The following is a 14,827-nucleotide window of genomic DNA, read 5'->3' as shown; positions in this document are numbered from 1 at the left end:
AATTTAAATGGCAATACATATACTTTGTTATGTACTGCATACTGACTGAGCAAAAGAGACTATTCTTATTTCTCACAGGTTTGCCGATAAACATTGAGATAATATAGTTTCCAGGACTACTTATCAGCATCTCTGCTCAGTCAGGGACCAGGATTAGCATCGACCCTGCTCCGCGTGCCAGTTCCACATAACCAACAGTCTTATTGATCATATGATGGCAGGTTAAAGTCCCTCTGTGGACCATGAGATCGTTTCTCCTGCTGAATTCCTGACATTTTCTGTAGGATTTAAGTACTGGCAAGGTCTACAGGAATTTATCTAGAATGCCCCTGAGTCTGAAGCAGGCTATCAGAATAAGAATCAGGTCGGTTAAGAATCAGCCAAGTCAGCCTGCACATACAAGGAATGCCATTGTCTGCTTGGAATGGTACGACACAGAAGTTATGGAAACCAGTACATGTAGTTATGAAAATAGGTGCAATTAAGTGTTTGTATAATGAGGTTTAGGAATGACGGATAAAGTACTTCTGCTCTAAAATGAAAGCACACTGCAAAGAATTAGAGGACTTGAGAAACAAGTTTCTTTTCTGTGGAGGATAAACTTCCTGGGACATGTCCCTTCATGTTGTGCAGGAGTAAATGATAACATAAATGAAATATTCTTAGGCACTTATTTGTTCTTGAAGACATTAGAACCTTTTCTTGCCCTTAATTTAGTCTTGCAGATGGGAAACAAAGCCTGATGATTATTTCTAACTGTCACTCAAACCTCCTGTAATATTAAAGTCTTTGCAGCTCTGGGTGATTAACAGTTTGACCCACAACAGATGTCAGGAGCCAGGAGTTTCAAATAAACATTGGCTTACACTTGCTTTCTGCAAGACTAAACTGTATGTTAAGAGAAATCTTAATTGCGAGAAGGAATTACAGCAAAAAAAAACAAACCAAAAACATTTTCTTAATGTGGCAGATTTATGTTGACTCATCACTTTGAAATGTGACAGTTCCAGAACTGTTTTTTTTTCCAGGTGGACTCATAAAATGGGACATTGTCATAATGTTACACATGTGGTTTCCTGTTTCGACAGGTCAGAACATCAAAGAATGTTAGATGGAAACTGGAAAAACTGATACCACATGTTTATTACACTTATTCTTCAGTCCAAGATATTTTTGACATCTTAAGAATCCTTTTTGTCCAAAGTCTGAGGACGTTTTGCGAGTCAATCGAATGAAAACAGACAGGGAGAAACCGGCCGAGTACCCGGCTAACTAATCTGCCACACTACTGTACCACAGCTACTCAGGTTTCCTCCCTCTTACTGTCACTCAGCAGCTGCTTTTGAAGATTAAAAGCTGCTTCTGTTTCTTGACCGTCTGAGTGTATATTAGCCCGTGTGTGTGGCTGTGCGCGCACGCGTGTGTTTGACACTAAAAGAGCGCTCCTTTTCTTCACCATTTGCTATTGTTCTCTCACAGATTTAAGGTTGAGTGGGACTCATATATCAAATTACCAAATATCTTTGTGTTTTGCTCTTGAAAGTCCTGAGGTAACCGCAAATACTCCTGTGTAACCTCCCCCCCCCCATAAAAACACCCACGGGCAGTTTATATTCTCATAACTATTGTTGTCAGTGCACATTAGAGCCCCCCCCCCCCTTCTATCTGTCTGGCTCAAATGTTTTCATACATCCCACAAGTGTGCCTAAAGGGGATTAGGAATTTAAGAAGATTAGATTAATGAACTCATGATTGTAATCTTGGGTTAATTCATTTTACTGCACTTTAACCCCCCTCCCCATCAGTCCTGTGGCTTCAAGCCAGGCTGGCTCAGGGACTCGTGTGTGTGTGTGTGTGTGTGTGTGTGTGTGTATTTGCATGCAAGTGTGTGCAAGCATTGTATAACCGGTCATTAATTACTCTTAGGCAGGCACGCCACTAATCAGACCCCCCACCATTATTCCTCAATGCCCCCAGCATCACAGCCAGCCTCTCACAGACGGTCTGTTTAGATGACAGTAACCGTCAGTCTATTGTTGCCTGCAGACTCACTGTACCACATATTTTTCCACTCCAGGCAGGTGGTCTTCTCAGTGAGGTCATCCTGTCTGTAACATAAGGAGAGGGGTCTTCAGAGGGGTCGTCCTCACACCCAGGCCTCAAGACTAAAAACAATACAGAAGCTCTTATGACTTTCTATTTCAGTCTTCAGCTCCTGCACTTTTTTCACATTTATTTTGAAGTGAACGTTTCATTTATTGACCACCTTGCTCACAGCTAGTTTACAAGCCTGTTTTTTTTTTTTCACTGACATATCCCTACACATATTTAGATTAGTTCAGATGACATTGCATGTTTACAGTGATGAATGTAACTCACACTTCCATGATGAATCAATACTTGTTGTAATGTGAAGGATTTTGTCATACGATACATTTAAAGATGAGATAAATACAAATGTATGTTTATGCAGGTTCTAATGCCTGGTGGGTTCTAAAGAATGCACTACAAGTGTATGAAGTAGGGGATTAACTTGCTATTTATTCATTTTTGCTTCACATTGAGATTATATATACACACACAAATGTATTCTATCATGTAATCTTGTCGTATACGCACCATTTGTATGTTTTGATTTGTGTTTTGGTCAAACCATCTGATTTTGAATGCATTTGAAATATCATCAGTGGATAGTTCTTTCCTGGTATCTGTTGGTAGTATGTTTCGGGACAAGTCCCAGTTGGATTTGGATCAAAGAGGTTTATATGGAGTGATTCAGTGGACTATATCGCCACCTTGTGGCAAACTAGTGGGGAGTGGTGGGTGTTCACCACTGCTGACGAGCCATCTTGAGTCTCTCCCGTTCAAAAATAATAATAAGTTAAATTTCTTGTTTAATTACTGTGACTCACGACTCAAACTGCATCTTCATTTCATACATAAATGACATATAATATTATGGGTAATGAAGATCAGGTTCAAGTGGCTAAAAGTAAAAGTTAAAGGTAATATTAGATACCGGCAATATCTAATATTACCAACTCTTCAGCAATATCCTATTGCTGAAGGAGAAAATATCAGACTTTAGCTGAAAAGGTAGAAAGAGGACAGCAAGAGCAGAACTTTACAGAGTACAATTAAATAATTAGAGCAAGGAAGTGGAAGAGAGGAACTATGGTAGCAGGAGCAGAGCGATGACTATGTTGACTAACTGAAATTTAGAACTTTTACAACGCAAATACAGTGAAGATGGGATAATATTACGATGAAGGGTGGGAAAGGGAGGAATCAGTTGGGATTTGGAGGGGAACAACTCAAGGAACTTGAACTCCAGGAACAACTAAGATTGTTGATTATTTATGTATATTTGATTTGAAATGTGTTTTTGACTGAACCTTAGTGACAAAAGCAAAGAGATAGTACTGAAACTTTACGATAAGATATGAGAGAAGGGGAAATGACCTAATCAATGGAAAGAGACCATAAGTGTTCCTATTTGGGTAACGATCTGAGTTAAAGGCTCATAGCCTTAACATCTCATGTGGGTAAACTATGGAGAAATGATTAATGAAATGTTGGTTTACTATGTAGGGGAGGGGAGAGTTTAAATGTTATCAGAGTGGATTCAGGAAAGGAAGGAACATTTCTTGCTCTGTGTGGAATTAGGAAAGCTCATATAAACAAACAGAACTAAACCGAGTGGCTGCGTGTGGAAGGGTACTAATCGGGTTGCATCATGTGGCGATAAGAGGGAAAATGAACACATCTATTATGAATGTTTTTACCAATAGGATGATATCAGTAAGAGTGTGAATGCAGCTAAAAGTTGTTTGCCATTGAACAAATCAAGAAGAGGACGAAGAAAAAAAGAACCCCCCCCCCCAAAAAAAAACTACATTTGCGCTGTTCCATACGGAAATTACGTATGTAGCCTTCCGCCGCTCTCAAGGACACCCGAGACCATCGTTAGCTAACCACACGTGTATGAATAAACTATCGATTACTCAAAGATTTGTCTCTGCTCAGCATGGACGGGTACGGCTCTGACTTCGCGGCGGGAGGATCCGGTGGTAAAATGGACACCGGGGTTATCATGGAGCAGGTGAAGGTCCAGATCGCGGTGGCTAACGCTCAGGAGCTGCTGCAGGTAAATGAGGAGAAGTTAAGCTAAGCTAGCTACAAGAGAACTAACCCTGAGACTCGGCCGAGGAAAGACTGAGAAGTGATGCTTATCACCGACGGTTTAATATCACAAGTCTGACGAAACATATTAACTTTACATGACGAATTGTCGTAACATTTAAGTGACTTGACCTGCTGAATCATAGCCGTCATTGAAACGCTGGTGACATTGTACTTTTGTAACCTCTCTCACCCAGCTGATAACTTTCCCCCTAAGTATGTAATACCGTGCACAAATGTCAACTATGTTCTATTAAGATGAACAATTTCTCCCGTCATGTTTCAGAGAATGACAGACAAGTGCTTCAAGAAGTGTATAGGAAAACCCGGCAGCACACTGGACAACTCAGAGCAGGTAAGCGTTAAAGCAAGTTATCAGACCTTTTTTCGTACCAGAAGAACAAGTGATTGGATCATCAAAATGGTTCTTGTTCCCAGCCTTTTGTTAACCTCGCTGCTTCTTTCTTCATAGAAATGTATCGCCATGTGCATGGACAGATATATGGATGCTTGGAATACCGTTTCCCGGACATATAACTCCAGATTACAAAGGGAAAGAGCTCACATGTAAATCACTTCACCCTCCTCAGGCCACTGCTCACCCACGGTCCAGGGGCACAGTCCTGCAGGTGCACCGGATGTGTCATGGCAGCGGCACAACGTTTTTCATAATACCTCACAAGCAGGTGCGCGGAGCTTCTCTTTTTGACGTTTTACTCTGAGGAAGAGTTCAGTAACAAAGATGATGTAATTTTATGTTATATATGATAAATACTGTGGTTGATGGATAGGATGCCATGTTAATAGATACACGACCTACATATGGATTAGACTGAAATTGCTTGTTGCAAAAAATGTAAAACTTTCCAGAGTCGTTCTTTTAGATGTTGAGCTCGCTCTCACATACGCTTGTTCAGGTGACGTTTGGCAGCACTCAACATGGGGGTCATGCTATCAGTTTGTAATATTCACTGGTGACAAGTTGATTAAATTTGTGGTGTGTGTGTGTCAGCCCTTTTGATTACCCCATTTACACATGCTAACAGCAAATCTGAACTTGCAGGAGAATTATAGACTCAGCTGTGTTCGGATAGATCCGTGCAAGCATGCGTGTGTACAATGTGTGTTTTAACCACCTCTGGGGATGGTGGGGGTCACAAGGGTCTGGCACCTTTTATTTTGGTGGTCCTGAGCTGGAATGTTTTGGAACCTCCTACCCCGGGATAAAAGCTATTTAATGTCCAATTGAGCTCAAGTGCGAACAGAACAGGTTGTTTTCTGGACAGTTCATGTGGGTTTTTTTTTGTGACCAGTGTGATGCCATGAGAATACAAATATCTGAGGGAGAAAATTTGAAACCGTCTGTAAATAAAGGCCGAGTACAAAATCATCATGAAAGAAACTGCAAAAGTCTTGGCTGCTAATGACCCGGCTATTTGACCATCGTGTATTTTTGCATCACACCTGTCTCTTGCACGCTTGACTTGGAAACCAAAGCTCAACCTAAATAAAACAGTACTTAAGTTTTATGTGCCCTAACCTGATTCTCTAGATATTATGCTGTACACATATGAGAAAACGGCAGTGGACTTGCAAAAAAGTGTATCCCACTTGCCCCGTAGAGATTAAATATATTGATGCCAAGCAGCTCTAAAGCCTGTGTTTGGATTAGTTCCAGCAGCAGCTGCTTATTGCTGTTGCAGATTTCTCCTAGAGCCTGTATAATAGCACTCATGATATAAGGGCTGAAGGGACTAGCTAACTTTGCTAACTGACGACAGCAGTGTCCCATTAAGCGCTAACATGCCCAGAGGAACAGAAGTCCTGTGCTTACAAAATGGAGCAGCACAAGTGCTGCTTGGAAAGAAAAACCCAACCAGGATATCCTTGCCTGTGTAAAGACACTATGCTCAACGTGCGCTGCAGAATTATTGAAACCCACCACCAACACCACTCGGCGCATGTTTTACAAACGTGAACCTGACATTCACGAGTCTCCAAACAGTCTGATATCAAAGCACACCTGGAGAACAAACCAGTTTTGTCTGACCTGTTTCCTAGTTGTCACTCTATCTGCAGCCCTCTACAGTAGTCTGCTTGTTTCAGCTACCTTGCTGTAGTGAACATTGTGTGTCAGTGTGTCCAGTCTGTCAGATGACCAGGAACAAAACGTGTTGGAGAAGCTTGTGAACGTGTATTTTTTACATTACAGTTTGAGTTGAAGGTGTGCTTGATTACCTGTGAAGTCAATAAATCTTGTCGATCACATTGATTGGTTTTTGTTGTTTTTTTTTATCAGAAAGAAAATTAGAAACCTCAGACAAAGAAGTGAAACAGCACCTTGTTTTAATATTTTCCCCAGAAAAGTCACTTTTCAGTGTCGGTTATTACATTACGCTCTATTCCTACTGTTCTTCCAAAACAAAAGAAAGAAATGAATCACGTATATTCCCACGCACAAAGACAACAATCACACTGGGCCCTGTGTGTTTACCAGTTAGGAAAATAAATAACTGAAATAAATACTTAAATCATGAGTTTGTTAGCAAATTGCCCTTCAAGATTCTCCGTAATCCTTCAGTATGTGAAAAGGATGATTGCACAGCAATATGAAGAGCACCCATGACCTAACGGCTCACACAGGTCAGTACCACTAACAGTGTATCGCCTGTTTATTAGCTTGACTTGAGTCCTTGAAGTACAATTTTTGTGGAGAAAAAGGGAAACCAACTGTGTCCTTTTGGCATCTCAGTGACTTCAGAAAGGCAGGTGTGTAGAAATCCATTTCCTTACTGATGTCACTCGGGTGTAAACCCCTGGAAAACCAATACGCCCACATCCATGTCCCCAGCTAGTGACTCCAGCAATAAACCATTGACCAGAGGGCTGACGGCAGGTCAGAGGCCCCCCAGAGTCTCCCTGCACAAAGAAGAGACAGACCAACAAAGTTATCGTTTTACGTAATAAACCCAAATGTTTAAAGAGTGTGTGGCAATAGAGAATGTTGCTTGAATAGCTGCCGAGATAACCAGTGTTTTGACCAAGACAGGAATGCGTGTGAGTTTCCTTAAAGAGTACAGTGAGGGAAGGGGAGCTCTGTTTTTTTTCCCCAATACATGGTTGAAATGTGTGCTCCAGTGCAGCACTTAGTCTCACAGTCATGCTAGCGCCATAATCATACAATATCATCAAACCGAAATTTATGAATTTCACTGCAGGGTCAGTTTTTTGAGGGTTCGGGCCATGTGCGAAGTGATGTCACGAAACCTCCCTGGCAATCTGTGTCAGTCAATTCCTGAATCCTGTCATCTTTGATGTCTCTTTGCTTTCATTGCCACATAGACACAGAAAACATCAAAGCTATCCAGGATCCAGCCTGTTATCGTGAATGTCAGAAATCCTTGCAGCCATTCTTTGTCCGGACCCCCCCCTTTGGACCCCAGACTTCAAACCAGGGACTGCATTTCCTTGAGGCACCAACAATGTACATACCAAGTTTGAGTCAAAGACATAGAGATTTACTGCATTTTGAGCAAGAAAAAGCGTTTACTGCTTCAGCGACCTGCACTTTGTTACAGCCTGGTTAACCAACCACTTCAAAATCAATGATCCGACCCACAGCACTGATCTTCGGAGCCTCTGAGCACCTGCATTATCTCAAACCACAGTCTTAGTACCTCTACGCTCCTAAACCTGTTCCAGACAGTTGTCCAGCCCACATTTGTGTCACTCAGTGTAAGTACGTCATCTTACCAAGCAGGTGTCCTTGCCCCCCTCCATGTCACCAGCACACATCATGTTGGGAGTCAGCACATCTCTGTATGACTGCTGGCAGTCAGCCTGGTCAATGATGTTCACTTCAGCTTTCTGCAGCAGGGTGGTCAAGGACCCTAGGGAATCAAGATTTTGGGTCAGCGAATGTGCATTTAAAGAGACAAAACCTTTCAACACTATTTCTGGAAAGACAAGTCGCTCTTTTATTATTAAAAATAAATGTCATTAATCCATATAAGTGAAGCAGCAGCAGCAGATTCAGTGGCAGATCAGAAACGCAAGATAAACCTAAAGGTAACTGCCCCTACCTTGAGAGATAAGTGCGAAAATTCTGTATGTAGTGAAAATGAAGGCGCTGTACATCACTCACCTCCTTCCCTCGTGGACCCCCAACCTGAGATGTAGCACTCTGCATTCTTCATGAAGTGGTGCACTGGTGAGGGGAGACACACAGACTGGATGGTGTAGGACATGGGGGCGGGGACGACCAGCTCCAGCAGAGCCACATCATGGTCCATGCTGGTGCCATTGAACGCTGGGTGGATGATGATCCTCTGGATGGGGATCAAAAGGGCACCTACACCTGAACGCAGGACAGATCCCAGGCTTACAGCCCAGTCAGTGGGGCTCAGGTCACTGTGGGCAGGGATTATGAAGGAAGGGTTCAGTCCTAAGGTTGTCATATACTGGTGCAGACAATAACAGATATTTTTCGTAATGTTTAAGTAACCGTTTCACCTCTTCAAGCAGTGTGCTGCAGTCAGTAGCCATTTGCTGTGAATGAGTGTGGCACCACAGCGGTGATGCTTCTGGTATTGGAGGCTGCCAATCCAAGGCCACTCCCCCCTGCGGGCTGTGACTCCCCCCACAATCTTATGGGAGCCCAGGGCAGGGCGCACACCACAGTCTGAAACAAAAACACACCTCAAAAGAATACACTTCTAAACCATGCTGTGTACTTTGCTTTATGCATAGAAACGTACTGCAGTTTTTTTCATCAGCCTGGTTGGGACAGTCAGGGATGCCATCACACTCTGGGTTGGACTTGCTGATACAGGAAGTGGAGCTGCACTGGAAGTTCCCGCTGCAGTTCAAGGCTAAAAGACATGGAGGACAGCAGTGTAGCTATTAGGCCAATTAAATATGAAAGAGAAATTAACTTCCGAATTATTTAAACTTTTATTAGGATAGTACCATCATAGGTCGGTGGAGATAGTGGCTCCATGGCTGTTGTCATGGGTACCAGTGGATTATTTAAGGGCACTGGAACAGTGGCTGGCTCACTGGTACTATACTGGGAGAAATGATCGACTGTCTCCGGAGCTGTATGGCTGAGAATCCAGTTACGGAGCCTGGTGACCCGAGAATAAACCCCAGGCCTGTTGACCTGGGCACAGCCGACACCCCAGCTCACCACCCCGGCCAGGAAGAACCTTCCCGGGGCCCCCTGACACACCAAAGGCCCCCCAGAGTCGCCCTGAACGTCAAACAAACAACAACAACAACAAAAACACATGAAAATGCTTTTTCTGATCTCTTGTTTTTACGTACTAACGAAAGGCATCTGAACTCAGCCAAACCAAAATGTTCCTCTTATATAAGGGCCCCTACTTAACATAATCCCTTCACATGGGGGGTCTGCAGCATGTTGAGAATCATGGGGGGGGGGGATCTCAGAAACCCTGGTTCTGGTTCCATCCATTAGTTCCAAATTTCAACATACAGTATTGCATTGTGCCCAAGTGAATAAAGATGAGTGACCTGTCACAGGAGGCTGGACTGACTTTCCCACAGAACACTCATCATTGTCATCATCATGTCATGCTCACAAGAAAACAAGCCTACAGGCTTCTATTTTTAGGGTGTGACTGGTGTAAACACACATATCCAACACCAGGGTTGTTTCAAGACAGTAGAGCGGATCATCTCATATTGTGAGGAGATGAAAGTAGGTAGCACCACTGACCTGACATGAGTCCACCTTGCCCTGCAGGAATCCGGCACACATCATGTTTAGAGTAAGAAAACCTCTGTACACAGCTGACGTGTTGCACACCTTTGAGTCAATGATTTTCACCACTGCCTTCTGCAGAACGGGAGGGACCACATCTGAATGACAGACAAGCGCAGGAAAACTGCATTACTCCTTTTAATCACAGCAGAAGAGATCTTCCACCCTTCCTCATCGCATGATGAGCATCACACCAAGAACACACAATGCAAGAGGTGATATTTGCACCACAGGGCCTGCATTAGTCTGTTCCTTCATGCAGAATCCAATTATCAGGTTTCACCTCTCACTCCACAGACCACAGGCCACACACGCGGACGTGCGGAGTAGCAAGGTCTGATCATCTCTGCTTGCAGCAGAAGTGAAAAGTTTTCTTTGGTGTAGCTTTGGAATGTGTAAGAGCATTCTAGTTGTATGTGCGTTCTAAATGATTTGTTTTCATTCACATCTATCACACTGCTGCAAAACTCAGAATTATCAACATACAAGTGAATATAACTCTCTAGTCTAAACTCTTCTTTTCCTCTGCAATGTGCAACTGCTGGCAGACTCACGGTGCCACTGGCTCCGTGATCCCCATCCTGACACCACGCATTTCTGGTCGGGGGCAAAGACATGAGATGCCGAGGGCAGGCAGACAGGTTGGATATACGGGCCGAACGTAACAGGGGTCTCCAGCTCTAGCACAGCCACATCTTTGTTAGTGGTCATGGGGTTGTAGTCAGGAGACACAATCAGTGATTTTATTTTGATGACTTTGGATTCAGACTCCTCCCCGTTCACCCGACTGGCCCCCACCAGGGCTGTCCACTCTGAGGGGTCGTTGTCCCTAAAAATGAAAAACAGGAAATTAAAAGGAAGCATCATTCAGAATGTATAATGTCTAACATGGGAATGGATACAGAATTTAGCAACATCTGTTCTCTGACTTGAAGGATGGCGGCGCTTACCTCTCAAAGCAGTGTGCTGCACTGACCAGCCACCGATCGTTGATGAGGGACGCTCCACAGTTATGGTAACCACGTAGCCTCAGACTGACCTGCCATGGCAGCTCTCCTTGCCGAGCATCTTCCCCACCTACGATCCGACTTCCCATGGCAGGACGTAATCCACACTCTGGGATGGAGAGTGTGATGAGAGGGTAAGGTAAAGGGTAAAGACAACGTTCAGATTTGCAGTTATCGTTACAGAGTCACTCACCACAGTGAACTTCATCAGATCCATCCGCACAGTCTCGTATGAAGTCACACTCTGGGTTTACTTTGGTGATGCATTCACCATTATCACAAGTGAAGGTGGTGTTGGGACATCTAACTGGAGATGATAATAGGAAAAAAAAATGTGTATCAGACAATATATTACTTCATACTGGATATTTCCAAGTGTAAGAAAATATGCACCAGAGAATTTTGAGTCACAGAAGGCAACATTCAGCCCATTTGTACACAACTAACATAATTTCAATGTTTAATAAAACATGCAAATAAATGAGTTTGTCTAAACATGATCAACTCACCCATCATCTCATCTCCGATGGTGTAGAAGGACTTCCCGCTGGCCCCTGGGAATGAGGAAGAAGCAGACTTGAAGACAGTGCACAGCTGTGGCTCCCACCACAAACTTCCACTTGTAGACCCCCAGAGAGTCGTCTGATGACCGTATGGTTCTCCTACCCAGTAAGATGATAGAGTTGATCTGGCCAAACTGTGGCACCTCCAGCGGTTTCCCGTGCATTACTGAGTTGAGCCCTGCTCTTAGTAAGTCCTGAACAAAGTTATCTGAATACTGCTGGACCTTGGACACCCTGAAGACCAGTCGCAGCGTTGCCATCACACCATCATTAACGTTGCTGAGGAAACAGGACAAACCCATGTGGTTGTTCTTGGGATTTTTTTGGAAGCAGCTTCTTGTGCTGCTGGTCTAACTTACCCGTAGGCAACAATACTACAGTCGACGAAGTGATGTGATACTGATGAAGCAGCAAAAACATTTTTAACCTGGACAAAAAAGTATAGGAAAAAACAATGAGTCACATTTTTTTTAATTGAAGTATAAATACTTTTCAGGTGTGTATACTTGAGTATTTACTTTTTCAGACAACTTCTTACTTTTACCTATTCTAACTTCCTACTCCTTACCTTTCAAAATCAACATGTTCCTTTTTTTAAGCTTTCAAGCTGAATTATGGATGTTTTTACAAGAGCATTGCATTTGTTTTATACCTTGCAAACATCGAGACCAGTTTAAACCAACACAGACAGGACAATAAGTAGCACATCCCTGGGTGTATCCATGCACAGCAGTTCTCTGCAGACGAACCTGTTTTAGCCTTCATTAGACTTCAAGTGTGTTCACGTGTGGATCAGAACATTTTGAACCGCTTCTGACAGAAAATTCATGAGCACATTGGAAAGTGAAATCACAACTACCCTTTTCAATTTGAAATTCAATTCAGACAGGTCTTGATCATCAATTTATATGAACATGTACGCCACAGAGCAGTAAGTACATGTCAGAGCCTGTGCAGTTTTTCTTTTACTTGGGCAAACACTTTTAAAAATATATTTCTGTTTACAAAAGTTTATCTCCCTTAAGAATGCGAGAACCTTAGCCAACTCTGGAAGAATTTAGGCTCCTCCTGGTGAGAGCCAGAACTAACCTTGGATTTTAGAACTGAGGACAGAACGATAGAGAAACCAGAGTTCTCATCCTGTAGCACTGGATCATACTTCAGACCCTTCAGCTCCACCGTCTCCATGAAGTAATGCTGCTCCTGCACCAGGTACGCTGCCGGTATCAGGAGAAGAGTCACAAAAGCCTTTCTGGGGTATTCGTGACGTTCATTCGACATCATACTCTGACAACTTACCAATCAGCAGCCCTACAAACACTCCTACAATGAGGAAGAAGAGGAGGGAGGCTATGAGAGTGCTCCTGCAGCAGGTAGGGTTAGAGGGAGCAGGAGAGGACCATGACCCTCCTCCATCCTTCTTCACCTCCATGTTGGATTCACAACCTCACAACACACACACACGTCTTCAATATCACGTTGCCCAGCAGACATCAGTCTGGTAGACATGCAACAACATATTCAGAATACCATAAAATCTCTACACTGCTGCATTAACAGAAACCAAAAACATTCTCAGCATTTATGCCTGCAGTCTTCCACTATCTAGTTTTGTGTTCACAAAACTGTGTGCACAAGTGTGAAAACCAAAAACCTTCATGACATGAATTCGAAAAACATAAATATATGAAATAAAAACAAAGTTGGCATCATCAGAAAGAAGTCTACCGAGTCATTTGAACGACTATTTTATTATTATGAATTTCAGCGCAGTCGGGGCAGTCTCGTGTAGTAAATTTGACTCAGCGGAAGTCACCGCAGGAAATACAAATCATGCCCATTGGTAGTGCAAATGCCTAACTTGAGTGCCAGCTGCACATGTGAGCAAACACCTTACACAAATTATACATTATATAATTATTATAAACATATATGCAAAAAAAAAAAACCCAGCCATCCTGCTCCAGAAAGCTGGCTAAGATTATGTAAAAGATACTAAGAATGCCGTGTTGCTAGACAGATAAAACAGATCTGGAAATGTTAATTTAACAGGAAAAAAGGCATTGTTTTATCGGATTAAATCAACCGAGTGTGTTCGGACTCGAACTGAACAGCGTCTCCTCCTGCAGGTGCATCTGTGCGGCGCGTCTAACAATGCTGGCTTTATATTCAGAAATAAACTCACTCACCTCTGCCTTGCCTCTTGAAAAATTACATTCACAACATCGCACGGCTGACCCTGCGGGCGGGTACAAGACGAGATACGCCGACGAGGAACGAGGCCGAGGGGTGCGCTATTTGTAGCAGCGGCCCCAGGGGCGTGACGCGGCCGTCCCGCAGGTAACTCACCTTTTCAGTTGATTTTAGGACACCGAGGGTCCGAGCCTCCTTCCATCAGCCTTGATCCCTCTGGGCGTAAAAGTTGCTCTTAGGTCACACCCCGATATACACATTTACTCATAGATCCTCCACTATCTCCGAGTAAACATCTAAGGTGGAAAGGAATCCAGGAGCTCCTCGGTGCTTCCCGGGTCCCCACTGACACAGTGACTGAGCAGCAGAGGAGGGGCGAGCGGCCTGCTGGAATTCGGACTGTTGGCTGCGGCTCCCAGGCTCACGACACCTGGCAGCCATTCAGGGTCCTTTTACTAGATTGCAGCTTCCCTCAGCGGCTCACTTCTGGTGCATTTACGTATTCTAACAAAACCCATAGCACAGTTTAACCAAACTCTTGCAGAGCCAAAACCGACATTAGATGAAAAAAAAATGCAAAATGGTATTAAGACCTCATCTTCCCCTACCTAAGTATTATTTAACTCCATCAATGCATCACATATGTACATTTGTAAGGCCTTCCAGCACATTACAGGTCAATTGTTCAAGGGCAGATTGTTTAAAACAATAAAGACAAATGAACTGTGCAATATCAACCACTGTGTTATAATGATTTCAGAACAATGAGGATCCTTAGCTTCAGACGAAAGTGCATAAAATTATGATCATTTTTGTCATGTGGTAGACCAAGTCAAACCCCATATTTGGGCTCCATTTCAGCAGCCAATATCACAGTTAATAGATCTGAATTTCTTTTCAGAATTCTAATACAGTACACACAATTTAATAGAAACACAATTCAAGTGGCAACTGGAACTAACATTTGGTTGTCTTACTTGCCTTTTAAAAAGGTTCAATCTTAAAACCATCAGTCTACTTGCATAATTCCCCAGATTAAAGCATCAATGCTACAAATGTGTCTTTGACAAAGTGCAAAGACACTCCCTTTATCCCTG

General features: G+C 43.2%; 2 protein-coding genes across 4 annotated transcripts; one reads left to right on the top strand and one right to left on the bottom strand.

The window, feature by feature from the left end:
- The first annotated feature begins 3,915 nt into the window (after positions 1–3,915).
- Positions 3,916–5,080, top strand: timm13 (translocase of inner mitochondrial membrane 13 homolog (yeast)). The gene is made up of 3 exons (XM_086224689.1): positions 3,916–4,147; positions 4,469–4,537; positions 4,655–5,080. The coding sequence occupies exons 1-3, from the start codon at positions 4,028–4,030 to the stop codon at positions 4,751–4,753; spliced, it is 288 nt and encodes a 95-aa protein (XP_086080815.1). The 5' UTR covers positions 3,916–4,027; the 3' UTR covers positions 4,754–5,080.
- Positions 5,081–6,524: 1,444 nt separating this feature from the next.
- Positions 6,525–14,070, bottom strand: tmprss9 (transmembrane serine protease 9). 3 transcript variants are annotated; one of them, XM_086224687.1, is made up of 16 exons: positions 13,887–14,070; positions 12,837–12,983; positions 12,627–12,754; positions 11,897–11,964; positions 11,641–11,816; positions 11,484–11,528; positions 11,168–11,281; positions 10,918–11,083; positions 10,522–10,796; positions 9,923–10,065; positions 9,151–9,433; positions 8,940–9,053; positions 8,695–8,863; positions 8,327–8,592; positions 7,936–8,072; positions 6,525–7,101 (listed from the first exon to the last, which is right to left on the bottom strand). In XM_086224687.1, exons 2-16 carry the CDS (start codon positions 12,967–12,969, stop codon positions 6,940–6,942), a joined length of 2,379 nt encoding a protein of 792 aa, XP_086080813.1. In that variant the 5' UTR covers positions 12,970–12,983; positions 13,887–14,070; the 3' UTR covers positions 6,525–6,939. The 3 variants fall into 3 exon arrangements, with proteins under 3 accessions (XP_086080813.1, XP_086080814.1, XP_086080812.1); XM_086224688.1 differs by lacking the exon at positions 13,887–14,070 and adding an exon at positions 13,727–13,801 and having other exon boundaries at positions 12,837–12,860; XM_086224686.1 differs by lacking the exon at positions 13,887–14,070 and adding an exon at positions 13,727–13,798.
- Between the last annotated feature and the right edge of the window lie 757 nt (positions 14,071–14,827).

The sequence above is a fragment of the Aulostomus chinensis genome, chromosome 14, assembly GCF_037954235.1.
Source record: "Aulostomus chinensis isolate RoL2024-O1b breed Wild chromosome 14, RoL_Achi_v1.0, whole genome shotgun sequence".
NCBI lineage: Eukaryota > Metazoa > Chordata > Actinopteri > Syngnathiformes > Aulostomidae > Aulostomus > Aulostomus chinensis.
This window is presented reverse-complemented; position numbering and strand designations above follow the sequence as displayed.

Excerpts from the sequence above, each read along its gene's own strand:
- tmprss9 (XM_086224687.1), bottom strand. The coding sequence starts at position 12,969 with ATGGAGGTGAAGAAGGATGGAGGAGGGTCATGGTCCTCTCCTGCTCCC. Across the intron at positions 11,817-11,896 it reads TGTAGTATTGTTGCCTACGG|CAACGTTAATGATGGTGTGA; the intron begins GTAAGTTAGACC and ends CTGTTTCCTCAG. Across the intron at positions 8,073-8,326 it reads GGGGTCCACGAGGGAAGGAG|GGTCCTTGACCACCCTGCTG; the intron begins GTGAGTGATGTA and ends TTGATTCCCTAG.
- timm13 (XM_086224689.1), top strand. The coding sequence starts at position 4,028 with ATGGACGGGTACGGCTCTGACTTCGCGGCGGGAGGATCCGGTGGTAAA. Across the intron at positions 4,148-4,468 it reads ACGCTCAGGAGCTGCTGCAG|AGAATGACAGACAAGTGCTT; the intron begins GTAAATGAGGAG and ends GTCATGTTTCAG. Across the intron at positions 4,538-4,654 it reads CACTGGACAACTCAGAGCAG|AAATGTATCGCCATGTGCAT; the intron begins GTAAGCGTTAAA and ends CTTTCTTCATAG.